Source organism: Diceros bicornis, chromosome 14 (genome assembly GCF_020826845.1).
Source record: "Diceros bicornis minor isolate mBicDic1 chromosome 14, mDicBic1.mat.cur, whole genome shotgun sequence".
Lineage (NCBI taxonomy): Eukaryota > Metazoa > Chordata > Mammalia > Perissodactyla > Rhinocerotidae > Diceros > Diceros bicornis.
In genome coordinates this window covers 30,847,080-30,864,828 of record NC_080753.1, presented here as the reverse complement: position 1 = coordinate 30,864,828, position 17,749 = coordinate 30,847,080, and the positions used below count along the sequence as shown (strand labels likewise).

At 50.8% G+C, this 17,749-nt stretch overlaps 1 protein-coding gene across 2 annotated transcripts; it reads right to left on the bottom strand.

Annotated features, from left to right (window-relative positions):
- Positions 1-733: 733 nt before the first annotated feature.
- LOC131413759 (ubiquinol-cytochrome-c reductase complex assembly factor 2) lies at positions 734-14,955 on the bottom strand. 2 transcript variants are annotated; one of them, XM_058554591.1, is made up of 4 exons: positions 14,748-14,907; positions 4,975-5,049; positions 3,828-3,897; positions 734-915 (listed from the first exon to the last, which is right to left on the bottom strand). In XM_058554591.1, the coding sequence occupies exons 1-4, from the start codon at positions 14,883-14,885 to the stop codon at positions 788-790; spliced, it is 411 nt and encodes a 136-aa protein (XP_058410574.1). In that variant the 5' UTR covers positions 14,886-14,907; the 3' UTR covers positions 734-787. The 2 variants fall into 2 exon arrangements, with proteins under 2 accessions (XP_058410574.1, XP_058410575.1); XM_058554592.1 differs by lacking the exons at positions 734-915; positions 3,828-3,897; positions 4,975-5,049 and adding an exon at positions 12,833-14,323 and having other exon boundaries at positions 14,748-14,955.
- Positions 14,956-17,749: the final 2,794 nt, after the last annotated feature.

Below are 17,749 nucleotides of genomic sequence, written 5' to 3'. Positions count from 1 at the left end.
CCCAGGGAGGGGTGCTGTTGGCCCCTGCCCTGCCCCGCCCCTTCTCAGCTCTATTCTTGACAGAAGAAAGCTCAGGTAGGGCATCTAAGGTCTACTAGTAAGAGCTAAGTTCCCTGGAGTAATAAGGTGACCCTGTGTGTGTCCCCGGCCAAGGGGCCTCTGGCCTGTGGCCTCCCACAGAATGGGCCCATAGTGCTGAAGCCAGCCACAGCCCGATGCCCTGCCTGGCCAAGGCCTGCCTGTGGCTCCACTCTGTCCCTTAAGCCAACTTGGAACACAGGTTTTCTCCAAGGTCATGGGCAGAGGACCGAGCTCCAGCCTTGTGAGTCAGTAGGAATGAGTGCCAAGCAGGCTTTTCTCATCTGCCATACCACCTCCTGCTGCTTTCTGCTTGCAATAGGGCGCCTTCTGTGGTATTTACTGCTATTTTTGGCTATCTCCCAGGAGCTCCTACAACAAAAGGGAGCCTGAGAATCTTGCCAGGAGCCAGCCAGACCCCTGTTGGCAAGGTGGGGCTCCCGTGGCTGCGCAGGAAGCACCTTGCCCAGAGGCCCCGTCACCTTCCCTTCTCAGGCCCAGACGAGACCCGTGCTTCCTCTCCCTGGGAGACTTCCCTACCCAGGCCGGTGGGCAGGGCGGATGCTCCAACGGCATCCCCGCTCAGGCTCTAGCTTTCTTGAGAGCAACAAGGGCTTCCTTTCTGTGAAGGCTAGACGAGATTCCCAAACTGAGGACAGGGGAAATCAGGGCGGTTTTATTTATGATGGCAACGTGCAAGACTCCGCACTTAGGTACGCGGGCGCGATAAGGAATGAGCCCAGGTCTTCTGCTTCTCCTCTGGACTCCCGGGGGCAAACTTCTCCTGCAGTTTCTTCCACATGCCTTTATTCATGTCTTTAAAATCTTCCAGGGTGTCTGCAAAAGGGAAACACAAAAAAAAAGAGAGAGATTGATCTAAAATTTGATTACATAGATTGGCCCCACAGGGCTTTCGCCATGCAAGCTTGCTTCGCTTTTCAGTGTGTTCCTGAAAAGGGGAAGTGTAGACCCAACTTCTGATAAGCAAGTCCGATAGGGTCCTAGAAAAATAACTGCCTGCGTGGACTGAGCACTGGTCGACCAGGACTGTGCTAAGCACGCTGCACCCTTATGGGGGCCTCTGCTCACGTCGGAGCGTCATTCAGCATCTAAGCATGGCCTTCGCTGCCCTGCTGCACCTGAGCGGACAAAGAAATGGCACTGCAGTGTCAGCCACACAACCCACAGGCCCAGATGCTTTCTCTCAGAACTTGGCCTGCGCCGCACAGACCTTACTATCTCCATTTCTCAGATGTGGAAACCGAGGCAGAGGGAGGTTAAGTAACTTGCTGTGGAGTTGAGCAGGCACCAGGAAGGGAGGGGGACCTAGGTCTAAATCCCTGCCCATCATTTCCCCATTGGGTCCCCTCAGGCAAATTGCTTTACCCTCTGGGCCTCAGGTTCGTCATCTGTAAAGTGGAGATAAAAATGCCTGCCTCGCAAGTTGTGGGAATTAGAGGAACTAATGGAGGTCTCACTCACACACACACACACACACACACACACACACACACACACAGGAACCAAAGCAGGGTTTCTCAGACTTGGCATTACCGACCTCTTGAGCCAGATAATTCTTTGTTGTGGGGCTGACCTGTGCATATAGGATGTTCAGCCTCTACACCCTAGATGCCAGCAGTACCACCCCGGCCTCTAGCTCTGACAACTAAAAATGTCTCCAGACAGTGCACATGTCCCATGGGGGGCAAAATCACCCCCAGTAGAGAACCACTGGTCTACAGTCTCTCTAGGGCTCAAGTTCTATGATACCTAATTTTACTTGTATTTTTTTTTCTTTTTTTTGTGAGGAAGATCAGCCCTGAGCTAACATCCATGCCAATCCTCCTCTTTTTGCTGAGGAAGACTGGCCCTGGGCTAACATCCGTGCCCATCTTCCTCCACTTTATATGGGATGCCGCCACAACATGGCCTGACAAGCAGTGCGTCGGTGCGTGCCCGGGATCCGAACCCAGGCCGCCAGCAGCGGAGTGTGCGCACTTAACCGCTACACCACGGAGCCGGCCCCCATTTTACTTGTATTTTGAATTTAGATTTTCACATAATACTGTTTCAATTTCATAGCCTGGATTTTCATCTGTTAACAAAACTTCTGGAGAAAAAGAATAGCTTTTCTGAACAAAAAGGTTGCTTACGTTATTTATTAATACTGTCAGTGGGCTCTTGCCTAAATTAGGACACGTACTGTACCTCAACCACAAGCCCAGCATCCCACCTGGGACTTTTCCAGAAGTCCAGGTTTTCTTGTGGGGCACAAAATGGGACGCTGAGGGATCCCTGTCCACTTACAAGCCATGAGGCCTCCCTTTAGACTCTCCCATGACCCCAAGCCCAGGGTGGACACACTCGGGGCCCAGACCGCAGCCACATTCCAGACTCACCAGGCCCTCAAGTCCTCTCACTACGAACACTGCGAGGTGTTTTCTTGCCCCGTCAGAGGAAACATTCAGTAAGCTTATTCCACACAGTTGCAACAAAAACATGAGGCTTGCTATGAAAACAAATTATCAGCAAGTTTCCTGGAGCTGAGCTCTCAGCCAGAACGAGCCGTTGCACAGGCCAGTGGCGGGGAGTCTTACATCGCCCCTCCTTCGCTGTGGCCTGTTCTCCAACCCCCAACCCCAACCCCAACCCCACAGAGGCTTGACAAAGAGGGCAGAGGCTGGGCCTCTGGAACTTATTTTCATTCTAATTTTAAGTTCAAACTTTGCTCAAACTCTCCAGGGCCCTCACGATGACACTGTTTTAATGCTGGTAATTACATAGGCCCAGGGACATGGGAATAAATTTATATATATTCTTTTAATATATATTATTTTAATATTCTTTTAATATATATTCTTTTAAAAATTGCCAGTAAAGTGATCCTGCCTGGCCAAAATATCTTTACCCCAGTTTTCCAGAGAGTTCTGTAATAAAAATAGGATCAAAGTCGACACACAATAGCAGGTGATGCTACCAGGTTTTAATCTGCTCAGGTGAGAGTTTTCTGGAAGGCCAAATCCCCAACACTTAGGTCCTGAAGGCTCAGAGGAATAGGAAAGAGAAATTTCTAGAGCACCAGAAGGCGAATGTTTCAGGGCGATGCCCTCCCAGAAAAGGTTAGCCTATTTTTATATACAGTATCCTTGGCCATAAAAATAGCAATTTTCCAGAACTTGCCTACTTCAACCTGGGTTCCCCCTGCAGTGACAATGGAGATGGGGAAGTAGGGAGGGGGTGAGCTAGGCAGCGTATTTCCTTCCTGGTTAATCGGAGTCTACCAATGGCTCCAACCTACCTAGTTAAGCCCATATCTAACCATCGGCCACATCCCCTGGGTCGGATAACTCTTAGGCGGATATCCCGATACACGTTTACAGAATGGCTTTTTGTTTTAATTAAAACCCTCGTTTATAAAGCCCCCTTAGGACCATAAAATAAAATTATTTTCCTTCCATCCTGATTTCAACTACTTCCATTTGGCAAACACGTATTCCCTTGGTTGCCTGCTGCCCAGCCTTGAAATGAAAAGCTCTAAAGATGGATTTTCTTTTTTTAAATAATGCCTTTGACCTTCTCCATAGTCTTTGGCCAAAAAGCATGAGCCTTGTAGCTTCAGAATTTCCTCTGGGCTATTCCACAAGACTTTCCATCAAGCAAAGCTGTCTTAGTCGACAAGTCCCCTTGGCCGCTCAAACTCAAAGAATCATTTGCAAACCAGCCAGGCAGGGCAACTGTGCTTTCAATACCTGTGGACAGGATCAGCTTGTACTCTTCCACGGACAGGCCACTGAAGCTCGTGTCTCTGGGGCGAGGGTACTGGCACCCGGGGCAGAGAGGAAGACAGAAGGGAAGGGAGAGATTAGTTCTGCAGCACAACCTGAGACCTGACGATCCTGGAGAGAAGCCTCGCTCTCTAACCACAGTTCACGGGCCTGCACTGGGCAGTGGGTGGCCAGAGGCCACAGGCCTGGCAAGGAAGAGAGCAGCGCCACCTGGAGGTCAAAGACTCGGCCTCACAAGAACTGGTATCACCGAGAGCAGGCAGCTCCAAGTTGAATGTGCACATGAATCCTCTTGGAAAATGCAGGCTATGATTCAGGAGGGCTGGGTGGGGCCCACGATCCTGCATTTCTAACCAGCCCCCAGGGATGCCCATGCTGCTGCTCACAGACCACACTCTGAGTTTCAAGGGTGTTGAAGAAATCCCCTTCCGTGTAAGTGAGGCATTTGGCCACGTATATCTGTGGAGTTACTGAACACATTTTCCAAGCCTGGGAAAAGCCATGCTAAATGGAATTTGACGGGAATCATGTCAGGGCCAAGGAAAAGCCCAGCTCTGTCTGAGGGGACTTTCTCACCTCATTTTTATCACCAGAATGTGGGGAAGTACCAGTTCCATCAGAGTGGCCGGGAAAACGTGGATAAGATCCGGCAGTTGTCAGATACACCCAGAAGCAAGTACTGGCATATAAAATACATGACTTTTATTCAAAATTATAAATAGGTTTTATTTAGGTGACCTCAAAGCCTCTACCAGGCACCTTTGTTGGCTTGGCTGAAATTACTGCTTGCATTTGAAAGTAGCAAAACTGCAATTCTTTTTTTTTTCCCCTATAGTTTGATTTATTTATTTTTTGGGAGAAAGATCAGCTCTGAGCTAACATCTATGCTAATCCTCCTCTTTTGCTGAGGAAGACTGGCTCTGAGCTAACATCTATTGCCAATCCTCCTGTTTTTTTTTTTTTGGTTTCCCCAAAGCCCCAGTAGATAGTTGTATGTCATAGTTGCCAAACTGCAATTCTTTACAAAACATTGTATAATCAGATTTTCACTCGTTCTCATTGGTCATCTGCAGGCAGAGAGCTGGGGAAGTAGAGACTGTGGCCCACTCACCTTGTGTTTGTAATAGTTGGAATGGAGTCGTGCTAAACTCTCGTACATCTGATCACAGGCCTCAGGCTCCACAATCTGGAAAACAGAGAGTCCCGAGGGAGTGATGACGCCAGCCCTGCCACCACCCTTGTCTGTACCTGAGGGAGGACCCCACTGAAAGAGGCCTTCACAGGAGCGGCCCGTAGCCCAGCACTGCTGCTCCCTCCATGGGAAGCAAACTTGGCCTGCAGCTCCCGCCATCAGAAACCACCTTTGTGGAGTGACGGCTCCAGCTCGTCAACTCCCCAGCCTGCAGAAAAACCTCCTCAAGTGACCGGCAAACAAATATTTGTTGAGAATCTGTGCCTCGTGAACCACCACAATAAAAATATAACACTGGCAGGGCACACCTCAGAAAGGGAGCGCGGCGGGCAGTGTGGGCTACAAGAAGCCAGAGAGGGGAGTCCCCATGGGCTCAAGTGGTCAGTGTATGGCAGAAACGAGACTAGGCTGGGCTCTGAAGGACGCGCAGGAGTTGGGAGCAGAAGGGAGAAAGGAGAGGGCCTTCCTGGTGGAGGGGATGTCGTGGGCAAGGCAGAGGAGGGAGGAAGGCTATCTGCGCTTCCAACCAGCCCGTCTGGCTGAGGGCCTGAATATGCAGGTAAAAGAGCCTGGCCAGAGGAAAAGAAAGAGCTTTTTGAGTTTAACCTTCAATATGAAATGTGTTAAATAAAGATTCTTTTATGAAAGGTGGAAAATCACCTGAGCTTTCATCTATGCTAAGGTGGGGAGCTGTTGAAATTTTACAAGGAAACCTGAAGAAAGCAGTATTTTAGGCTGAGACAGGTGAACTGAGGAGAACCAGGAAGGAGAGTCCAGTTAGGGCCTGCTGGAAAGGACTAGGTCCCCAACACTGCGGCCTTGCGAAGAGAAAGGGGAAAATAAAAAAATACCTGGGGTGCTCGAGACAGCGGTGCCCCTGCCAGGAGTTCCAGGGAAGCCGGCAACACGCGGACGACCACGAGAGGTATTTCTCTCACAGCTCTTTTCAGTTTTCCTTTCCTAGAATTTATCTATAGTTTCTTACATTATTCTGCCAAGAATCCTGAAAGCTCCCCAGAACAAAACTTTCTCTTTTATGTTTCTTCCCAGAATTCAAATGAAGGATTTTTTTCCAACTTAAATCCTTTCTCAAAAAAGGCAGAGCATAAATAAATCAGTAGTTAAGCGCTTTAATAAGGCAGCTCCGCTTCTGCCTCCATGTGCGTGTCAAACGAGGTCCCCACTTTACAGCAAAGAAAAAAGACGATGCCGTCATTTCGTTCTACTTGATCCATCGCCGGGACCGGGCTGGAGCCACTCGTCCTGAGAATGCCCAGACAGCCATATCAGAGGAGAAAGGACAATGGGCTAGGAGGGCGTCGGTGTCTGCTGAATAATAATCAAAGGCATTATCCGAGTGGATTGGGGCTAGGGGCTGGAAAGAAACACCCGGGGGAAAACCATGAGGCTGGTGACTGAGTTCTGACTCCCTGCTGGGCAGCGTTTCCAGGGAAAGTCCTGGAACAGAATTCTGCAGCACGCTCTTGGGAGGAAGGCATTTTGAGCATGATGTCTTCAGCAGGGCTGTACAACCAAGAGCTAACACAGAAGACAGAAGAGCAGAAGCTACAAGACACAGGGAAAAAGAATGACACCAGCGCCAAGTTCTCAAGAATATTATGTAGATTATCAAACAATTGTGCATTTCGCCTTTTCCTTGCTCTCTTCATACCTGTGCAGGTGCGCTCACTCGTAAATTTAGAAGACTGGCACCGAGAGCCTACAGCGTGCTCGGCCCATGTACCGTCTCCGCGGCCGTGAGGACGGTGGAGTCCAACTGCCCGGGCTCCAGTCTTGACCGTCACTTCTCAGCTAGGGATGCTGGGCAAATCACTCAATCTCCCCCAACACTTTTAAAAAATTTGCCACATTTGCCTGGTCATTCTCTATCTCTATGTCTTTTTCTCCTGATCCGGCTGAAAGCAAGTTGGAGCACAGACCTCTTCACTCCCTATTTCAGTATGTATTTCCTAAGAACAAGGACATTCTCTTATATAACCACAATTCAGGGATCACTTCAGGACACTTTATCCTGATCCAATACTTTCATCTAGTCCATCGGCCACAGTCCAATTCTGTCAATTGTCTCAGTAATAATCTTTACAGAAAAAAAATCCTTTTGGCCTAGGATCACCTACTGCATTTATCAGTCATGTATCTATCTTCTTTTAGCTGGGACAGCTCCTTGGCCTTTCTTTGTCTTTCAAGCATTGACGTTTTTGAAGCGTACTGGCCAACTTAACCTCTCTTTTAAAAGAAAAGATAATAATAGGCCCTATTTCTGAGGGTGGTGTGGGGATAAACGAGGTAATGCCTAGACTGCTCTGAACTCGGGGCCTGGAACACTGCGGAATGTGAGTGATGAGTTTTTGTTACAATTACTAGTAGTAAACACAGGCCTCTCCCTCACAACTACAAGGGGACAGAGGACAGCTCAGGACAATCCTGGTGACGGTGGAATGAAGGGTGCTGGGGGCACGGGGAGGGCCCCTGACGCTGCCAAGGGAGCCAGGGAATGCCTGCCGGAGGGTAAGGGCGGAGGAGGAGCGGGAGTTACCAGAAGAGGGGGCTCTCCAGGTACAGCACCAGCTTAAGTGGCTGCCCAGGGAATGCAGGTAGGACATTATCAGGATCGGTGCAGCCAGAGAGGGAAGTGATGCAAGGATGGGAAATCGCCAGGGCTTCACTCTGACCTGACCCCGATGGCTCTCAGTGCTCACTGAGCACTCCACGGGGGCGCTCGGTGGGGCTCAGACACCGACGCTTGGTCTCTGCCAAGAGAGTCTGCTGCACCCGTTCTTTCCCTAATGGCCGCTCATCCGGATCTCCCCATCCTATCAGCATCCAACCACCTTCCCACCCAAGCTCCTAGGAGAGAGACTGCCTTCCTCCCAGCGCCTCTCTCCTGGGCTCCCACGGCTGCCGTCACTCCCAGACACCGCTTCCTGACCAAACCCGCCTTCCGACCAGATCCTCGCCCTCAGAAATCTTGCTGACGGAAGCCCCTCCTGTTTCTCCTTCAACTTCTCTAGTGGCGAGAATTCGGCAGGGGGCCACTCAGCCACGTCCTACTATACCCTCAAGGGGGTGAGCAGGGGGTCCTCTTCCTTCCATCTTCTCCCATCTCTGACAGGGCAGACAGGAGGCGCACAGAGGGAGGTGGGGGCCACCTCTGCAGAGCGTTGCTCCTGTGAGAGCAAACAGCAGAGGGTCTGAGTGCGGAAAAACACAGTGGCTCTCTGGGCTCCCTAACCTCTTAAAATCCCTTCACTATTAAAGAGATAGTCTCCCAGAAATGCTACATAATGCCTGGGGCTCAATTAATACTCTGAGAAGGAACCAAGCACCTGGTTATTTAACCAATCACCTAAAGATGAACTTGTCACCCAACTTCCCATTTGAGGTCAGGTGTCTGTATGTGGAGGAGGTGGGAGTCTGAAGTATGCCAGGTTCTAGCCAAGTTATTACGGCCTAAAGATATGGAGCCATGGCCAATCCTGGGTTTCTAGTCACACCCAACCCTAGCTCAGCAGTTAAAAAATAGTCTCGCTTACTACTTAAAAGAACATCAATAGAAATACTTGTCTAATTCCAGAAGCCGCACCACACACCTGCATGCTACACTTTATTCAGACTCCAGCACAAACATTCCTAAGTTTTGAAATATACAGTTTTCCTGATGAAATGTACTATACCCTTTTAGAAATATTCTTACACACAAGCTTTAAATTACCTGATTTTGCATTCACACCTAACGAGATTACGGACATTTTGGGACTAACAGCGGCACTGGGTTTGAAAAAGGTAGCAGTGGGACATTATGAAAAATTCAGCTCTGCTCCCCAAATGTGAATAAAATAGATGTCCAGCTGACAAAGTGTCCTTTATGGCTCTATTTTGGCTCCTTTTGCACTTCCCCTTCTCAGTTGTCAGTAAATTTCTCTTTACTATATTAAACTTTTATACATACAAATCTACATCACTGCTGCAGGCACTGATTTCGATTTTCAAAATTGAATTTTGGGTGGTGACAGCAATTGGTACAGCGGCCCCTATTCTAGTCACACAAACGGACGCATAAGCACTTTTGGGAAAGGGTGTCGCAAATTGCTTTGCTAATTAAGGTAGAGCTGGATTCGGTCCAGGAGGATCTATGAAAAAAGGTTTTCATGACTTGGTAATGAACTTCTGGAATGAGTTCATTCTGTAATGGGAGCCTATTCCCTTCAATTCAATTGAACATCTATTTCTTGAGCACCTACTATGGAGAGTGCTCTGCCAGGGGACTGTGGAGGGACATAAAGGAGACGCCGCCCAGAACCTGGAGAAGCTGTCAATCAAGCTGAGGAGACAAGATATGCACGCACTAAAAATCACACATGGCCCGGGGCAGCGTGTAACTCAGGGCCAGAGTTACAGGAGACCAGAGGCGGGGGCTGGTCACCAGGCCCGTGAACAGGGCAGGGGTGGCAGGGAGGGTCAAGCCTCATTGCAGTGACAGTTCACAGAGTGAGGGGGAGCCAGAGGCCCTCACTCTGAGGAGTGCAGACTTCTGAGCCAGACTTGGGCCTAGGTGGACGGGGATGAGAGGAGTGCCTGAGAGGAGCAGGCATGAGAAGGCAGGGGGACAAGGATGTTTCAGGCAGGCAGAGGCTTAAGCTGAGCCAAGGAGTGCTTCAAGGGCCTGGAACACCACCAAATTCTTAGCAAGCTCCGTGTATTTGGGGGGCAGGAGGGGAGGGGGTGTCCGCAGTGCACTAGGTTCTCACACGTTTAGAACCACTTATGGCCAATTTGGGAGACAATGAGAAGACACTCACGCTGAGGCCAGGCAAGAAGAGAGACGAAACACAAGCTGGGACCAAGGAACAGAGGACAGTAGAGGCCTCACAAAACTGCCTGCCACTTGTCCAGGAGGCAATAGGCAGACTCAAGGATCTCTGAGTGAAGTGCAGACCCAGTGACAGTGGTTGACCATTTACCCCTCTAGGAGGAGCACCCACATCTTCACACATGCACAGACAACCACCATCCCCTGGTCTAAACACCGCCTTAACTCACCAGCTCCATCCAGAACCAGCAGAGAAGAGATGGAAATGTCTGCATTCCCTCTCAGAGGATTCTCCTCACATCTGTTCAGCAGTGGGTTCAATATTACAACTAAAAGTGCATACTCTGTTCTGAGGCCTTCCTCAAAAACTAGACTTCAGGGGGCCCACTAGTGGGGGTAGGCAGTGTTGAGACGGCGTCACTGTAGCCAGCATAGCCCAGCCAGAGGGCAGCCAGCTCCCTGCCACCCTAAGGAATGCCAAAGACCGGGCCTCGACCAACGGCTGAGAAAACAGCATCATATAAAACCTGTGAATTCTCCTCTGAGGAGTGGGAAATACCATTTACATTACTGCAAACCTCAGACAAAGTTCAACTTCTTTCAAACAGGGCCAGTGTTATTTAAACCTGGATATAATACAATTACAAGAACTCCCTGGGGGGTGAGCCCTTCCTGGGTGGCAGCATTTCCAGACTGTTCCTCAAAGCTGTGCCACTTGCTAGATAAGTGGGTGCTGGGGTGCAGTCAGGGGTCTTTCAGGGAGCTGCCTGTGCACCTAATTGAGCTTGTTAGAAGGCTCTGCTCCTTTCCCTGAACTTAAGTCAACAATTACAGTTGTTCTGCATCTTCCCCCATGTCGTGATTCTTTTATTAAGCTCTCGGGCTGCAGGGAACACGTGTTCTCTTCAGGAAGCTGTATTCAAAGGGGCAAAATCCACAAGCATTAACTTTAAAAAATTACACACCAGGATAGAGGGTGTAAGAGGTGTTAAGTGTGTTCCTGCTTTCTACCATCGCTCCCTCTCGGTGGGTTTCGGGTGGACGGAGAGCCTCCCCAAAGGGCAATTAGAGGTGGAACAAATGGAGGCAGTGGTTTTCTACTCTGGTTTCGAGTCTGAATGATTAATTCGCTTTCTCATGAATCGGGCTTTTCTGCGCTGGTGTCCCACCCGAGGCCCATCTTTCTTTCCGCCCGCACTGGGGAGGTAGTGGCTGGGGCAGAGAAGCAGGTGGGTAAACACAGGAAGCTGTTTAATTGTTTATCCAAACTGTCCATGGTCCAAAAAGGTTTGAGCGGGGAATGAGGGGAAGGGAGTGGCTTGTTCACGGAACAAGAGGCCTTTCTAACATGAAGAAACAACTCGGAAGGAGCAGCAGCTGAGAAAGATCAGGCACCAGGGAGGCAACGCCGGATCAGGGCCGGGAGAGCTGGGTCTGTTTCTCACTTGTCTTGTCACTTAACTCCCAGGGACCCCGCGTAAGTTGTTGTATTTTTCTGACCTTGTTTCTTCATCTGTAAAATGGCCATAGTCATGGCTACCTCACTCTGCTGCACTAATATTAAATTAAATGAGATCACGCATGCAGAAGAGTGTCCTGCGTGTGTTCAGTTATTGTTAAGATGCAGGAAGCCCAGAGGCCGAGAGGAGGACGGCCCACCTGTCTCCTCAACAGGAAGAAAGAGGCTGCGGAGCAGAGCCGCCTCCCGCTCCAGGCCTGTCTGTCTGGCAACTGGCATAACCAAGGGGGCGTCCACCCCAGTCAGCCAACCGGGTCGAATCCCGCCGGCTGCCAGCTCCATGAAGAGTCTATCAGAACTCCCTTTCTTTCCGAAGGTTTTTCTAAATGATCCGGGGGTGTCAGGGGGAGTGACTCACAGTGTCGTTCTCCATTCCAGCAAGGGGCTGCTCCCCTACAAAATGATCACAAAGATTTACTAAGCCCAGGCGCGTTCTTAGGTGTCATCGGGATGAGGGAGCCCGACAGTGGTCCTGAGTAATGTGCCCGCTGCCATCATGATGCACTGCTTCTCTCCACCAGGGCCGCATCCATCAGCTCCTCCGCAACCATCAACCCAGCCATGACTTGCATCTGCAGCCATGACTCAAATCTGTGTGGGCCTCCGACTGATCAGAGTTATCTCCCTAGGTGATGACAAAGGATGACAGCTCCCAAAGAGAAAGCTCTCCTGCCTTTTTTGGCTCCTCTTATACTAACAGTGAAGTAAGGAGTGTCACACTCTCACCTCCCTAACGGTCTAGCCTCTGTCGGCCTCTCTGCTGGCTGGTTTCACCCCCTGAATTTCGTTAGAGGAAGTCATGCGTCTGCCCGACTATAAGCTCCCTGGTGGGCAGGACCAGGAAACATCCCTCTTGTGTAGTTCCTGCAGTTCCCCCACAGTAAGCTCTCAAACTTAGGGCACAGAAATACTCTCTCTCACTCTTCACTACTTCTCTCCATCTAGTTCTGCTGCATCTGCAACTATATTCAAATGATTTCTGTCTCATGAGCCATAAGCAATCATTTATCTATTCATTCAGACATTTACTGTCTTTTATGTGCCAAGAGCTATACTAGACACTGGGGGAGAGAAAGATAACGGCACCATCCCTATTCTCAGGAAGCTCAAACTCAGATACGTAGGGAGCAGAGCCCTAGAAAGTCTATCGGGTTTGCAGAGTTGGGACTAGTTTTGATTCTTGCCTTCAAGATCCTTATGCTTTGGGGCCGGCTCCGTGGCTTAGCGGTTAAGTGCGTGCGCTCTGCTGCTGGGGGCCCGGGTTCGGATCCCGGGCGTGCACCGAGGCACCGCTCCTCCGGCCATGCTGAGGCCGAATCCCACATACAGCAACTAGAAGATGTGCAGCTATGACATAAAACTATCTACTGGGGCTTTGGGGGGGAAAAAAATAAATAAATAAAATCTTTAAAAAAAAAAAAGATCCTTATGCTTTGGGTCAGTGAAGACCACTGTGAAAGGTGTGAGGGCTCCCAGTGTAGTGCAACCCCCCAGCCTCCCCACAGAAGCCCTGGGCCACACACTCCATCCATGCCCACCATCCAATCAGCGATCCAGTTACAGTGATAACACTGGGCATGTTCTTGCTCCAGTAGGTGGGCTGGCTTGGTTCTGTGTTGGGCTCAGTTGCAAGAAAACATGTTCCTGCTTTGACAGGTCATGGCCCAGTTTTGCAAGTCATTTCTTCAGGCTGTGTGTGCATGTATCTCATTTCATATCTCTGACCTCTTGCCTGAGCCCCAGGCAAATATCCCACTGCCTCCTTGACATTTCCACTTGGAAGTCAGTCTACCTGGCATCTCAAGTTTAACGTGTCTAATACCAAACTCAAGATGTTCTTCCCACAGCCCACCTGTTCCTCTTTTAGTCTTTCCCATCTCAGTAAATGACACCATCTTCCACCCAGTTGCTCAGGCCAGAAAAATCTAGGTGTGTCCTTGGTTCCTCTCTTTCCCTTTACTCCACATCAACATATCAGCAAGTCCTGTTGACACAACCTTCACACTGCAACCCAAATCCAGCCACTTCCATCTCCTGGGCTGCCACCATCATCCAAGCCACCACCCTGTCTTCCCTGGGCTACCAGAGTAGCCTTTTCTCCAGCCTTCTTGTTTCTGTTCTTGCCCCCATAACCCCTTCACCATATACAACTGGAGTGATCTTTTAAAAAAAGTAAGTGGAGTCACATCAGTCGCCTGACTAAACCTCCCTAACGGCTTCTCCCTGGCCTTATGCTAAAATCCAACTCCTAACCAGAGCCTCTAAGGCCCTACTGTGCCTGGCTCCTGGCCTCCCTTGACCTCAGCTCTTGGCAAACTCAATCTCACTCACTGCCCTCCAGTCACTCTGGCTTCCTTTCTGATCTCTAACATACCAATCTGTGTTCTGCCTCAGGACCTTTGCACCGCCTGGAATGCCCTTCCAACCAAGTATACATTGTTGGCTCATCTTCTTCCCTTAGGTCTCATCTATGTTACTCCTCAGTAAGGCCTTATCTGACTATCATAACTAGCATTACCCTTTTGTTATGCTACTCTGTTTTATAACCATCATGGTCCTTATTTGAACTGTCTTATGCGTGTCTACTTGCTTACCATGTCCTGAACTAGAATGTAAACTCAAACTTCCTGTGGGCAGGACCTCATCTGTCTAATTCCACGCTGTCTCCCCAGCACCTAGCGCAGGTCCTGGTCTGTGGTGGATGGTCAATAAATAGGTACAACATGAATGCAGGAATCCCAGGGCTGCTGCAGCACCAACCTGGAGGCAAGCGAGAATGCAGGTCTCCTACTCACACACAGGGGCGGACGTGGAGAACCCAAACCTGCTGCACCGGCGTACACGGGCTCCGGAAGCACAGAAGGGCTTAGCGGGGCCCCACAGAGGTCCTTTGGGATCAGCTTGGTCAGTGCACAGCACTGCGAGGTAATGGCACCGTGTCAGGGGAATAAGCCTGCGACTGTCACCCCTACACCTGGTGCTGTGCGCCTCCAACCCGGCAGCACCCTGAATCACCTGGAGAGCTTTAAGAAAACACTGAGGCCAAGACGCCACCCCCAGAGATTGACTCAATAAGGCTGAAGGGTCCCAGGCATCTCGATTTTTACAAAGCTTCTCCGGTAATTCCCAGGTGCAGCCAGCTGAGGGCACTAAGTAGACATCAGGGTCGTCACTCTTGGTAGTTGCACGGGGGGGGGTAAGGGGGCCCGTGCGCACGTGCGGCCAGGAGGGAGGCGCGCGCATGCGCGGGCCTGCCCGCCCGTGGGCCCCGCCCCTGCCTCGTCCTTTCCTCCCCTCGCCCAGCCGCCTTCCCGCCGCAGGCGGACCCCACAGTGCGGTCACCTGGGTGTTCTCTCCCTCCCGAAAGGCCTGTGCTACCCGCTGCCGCAGGTAAGCGCCCAAGTCCCGGCCCCGTTTGGTCTCGTCCACTGGCCATTCCTCACAGAGCTTAAGGAAACGCCGGTAGCGACTGGCCGCCATTTTGGGCCCCGCTTTTCCCCGCCCCTGAGGGAGGAGTCTGCGCGGACAGATGGCGCTTGCGCACTGAGGTTCGCGGAGTTCCCGAGGAGGGGCGGCAAGGAGGAGTGAGCATGCGCGACAGCGCGGGCGCCCCGCTGCTCTCCGGGTGGGGGCGCTGTTCGCCTGTTTCTGCGAGCCGAGCTGGCTCAGTCTCCGTCTTTCTGGAACCGGCCCAGCTCCCAGGGGCGAGTCAGACGTGGGGACCCCTGGGACGGCTTTGCGTCTCCTTTTCAATGACTGCACAAGCTCTAGACTGAAAAACCCTCCTCCGAGACCACTGCTAATTTGCATAAACGAACACATTTGCATATAAATACAGGTTATTATTCGATGAAGATCGTGTAGCGCGCACGTGGTTCGCACCTCCCACCCTTCTCTCCGCTCACAGCCCGTGTACCTGTCTGTACCACTTGGTACTCTGCCACAATTACTGCTTTAGTGCTCCTCAGGTATAGTCGCTCTCCCCAGGCTCTGTTAGTATCCCTTTTGAGCGCCCCCTCCCAAGCCAGGCGCTTTTCCCCAAGGCACGGATTTCCTAGCTTGAGCAACGACAGCTGGGAAAAACTTGATTCAGCCTGAAAAAACTTTTTTGTTTTACTAAGCCATCTCTTATATATCTCCAGCTGCATCCTCTTGTGGAATGTCCTGACTTTTCTTTTCAAAAGATACGCCCAACCTTCCAGATTTTCCTTAAGAAAGCCTCAGCCCCTCTCTGCTTCCTCACTGTCCTGCGTTTAGCCAGGCATCCCATGCATACAACGCTTGGCCTCCCCGAAACCTCTTCCTTCACGCCCCGCCTGCTTTGTAAAGATGAGTCCAGGAGACTCCTGTCTTCAGTAGGGGAGTGAACACACAACCAAAACACAGAGTGAAAGTGACAAGGGCTTCAGTTGAAGTGTTAGAGATGCTAGGGAGTTTGGGGAAAGGAGTCTTACTTCTAGCTGTTCAGAGAGTAGGGAGAGAAAGATCCGGGATGGCTTCTGAAGGCCATGGCATTTGGGCTGGGCCTTGAAGGGTGGTTAGGATTTGGATCACTTATCTGAATGGAGGAATGGAGGGACACTGAGGGGCAAGAGCCAGGCCTGGGGCAGGAATGGGAGAGAGGAAGTGGGAGGAGTTTAATCTGAGGAAAGATCGCTGGGTAGTTTTAACAGAGAACAGCTTTGAATTGTTCTCAAGTCTAAGAGTGAAGTCCTATTGAATGAGAACTTCTGGGGACCCAGGGTTTGGGATGCCTGCTTGAGGTATGTGAGGTGAGGGGGTGCCCACCTGAGGTAGGAGAGCTCAGGGAGGGAGGAAAATGAGGCACTCAAGGGCACCTGTGCCCTGTTCCCAGCCCAGCAATACCTCCTTGCTCCGTTTTCACTGTCAGCTGCGTTTATAGCTACAAAGGTTTGATGGCTTCCCTGAGGCCCAAAGGGCAAGGATTGTATCTATTTACTGTCAAGCTCCAGGCACCTAGGGCTGTGCTGGGTACCCCGAGGTACCCAGAACTTGTCGTTCTGCCTGAGGCCCCACCACAAGCTGTGGCTTTGAAGAGCACCTGGCTGGTGACAGCTGTCCTGGGAAGCAGGGCCTGAGGTCCCTCTGTCTTCAGCAAGAGGAAGAGTAACATTAGGGGGCAGTGAATGGGTGTCATGCCATTTGAGACACTAGTGCAATGAGATGTTGAGAACAGCTGGACGCCAGGGGAAACCCAAGCCAGCGCCTCCTTCTAAAGCTCTCCTTTCCCCAGCACAGCGTCTTCTTCTGGGTCATGCTGTGGTTGTCCCAAGTTCGGGCTGCCCTCCCCACCTCTCTTCCCCCCACTGAAGGCTTATTTGGCATGTGGCTTAGCAGTGAGGCTTTGGAGTCTGACAGGCCTGGGTTGGATTGTGGGCTTGCCCATTCATTCATTCATTCATTCATCTATTCATCTAAGACTATCAATATAATTTGTGGAGGCCCAGTGCAAAATGAAAATGTGAAGCTCCTTGTTAAAAAATTATTAAGAATTTCGAGACCGTAACAGCAGAGCATTAAACCGAGTGTGGGGCCCTTCGGAGGGCAAGGCCCTGTGTGACTGCACGGGTCACACACCCATGAAGCCAGCCCTGAGCTCCTTCCACGCGTGGACAAGACAGGTAAGGGCCTGATCCCAGGGGTTTTACATTTAAGTGGGAGAGGCAGACAACAACTGAGCAAACGTAGATCAGCAATAATAGTGCTTTATGTGTACTAAGTCACTTAATAAATGAACAAGATGATTTCAGTTGTGATGATGTCAGAGAGATCAAGTTGGGGTGCTGGGTCCATAGTGATTGGGGCAGCAGTGGGGTCTGGGTTGGTCTGGAGGGGCTTGGGTTTGGGAGAGATCTAAGTCACCTAAGGGGCAAGATAGGCTTCCAGGAGAGGGGCGGCAAAGACCTTCGGAGCAGCCAGCCTTGGGTGGGTTATTTAATTGCTCTGAGGTTCAGTTCTTCTTAAAATGGGAATTATAGTGATAATTAGCACTTACTGAGTATTTGCTCTGTGCCAGGCACTGTTCTAAATGCCTTACACAGATTGACTCATTTAGTCCTCACAGGAGCTCTCAGAGATAAACCAGTACCCCTGTTATCCCCATTTTCCAGAGGTGGAAACCGAGGCACAGAGAGGATAAGGACTTTTGCCGAGGTCTCCAGCTAGTAAGTGGCGGAGCCAGGACTTGAACCCCGTGCTCTCACCCATTCCATCAGGATGCCTCTTCAGGCCTCCTTGCCGCGTTGTCGCTGTGAACTGCGTGCATGCTGTGTTTCTGTGTGCGTTATAGTTTCCCGAGGGCCTCTCGGGTCCTCTCTGGCCTT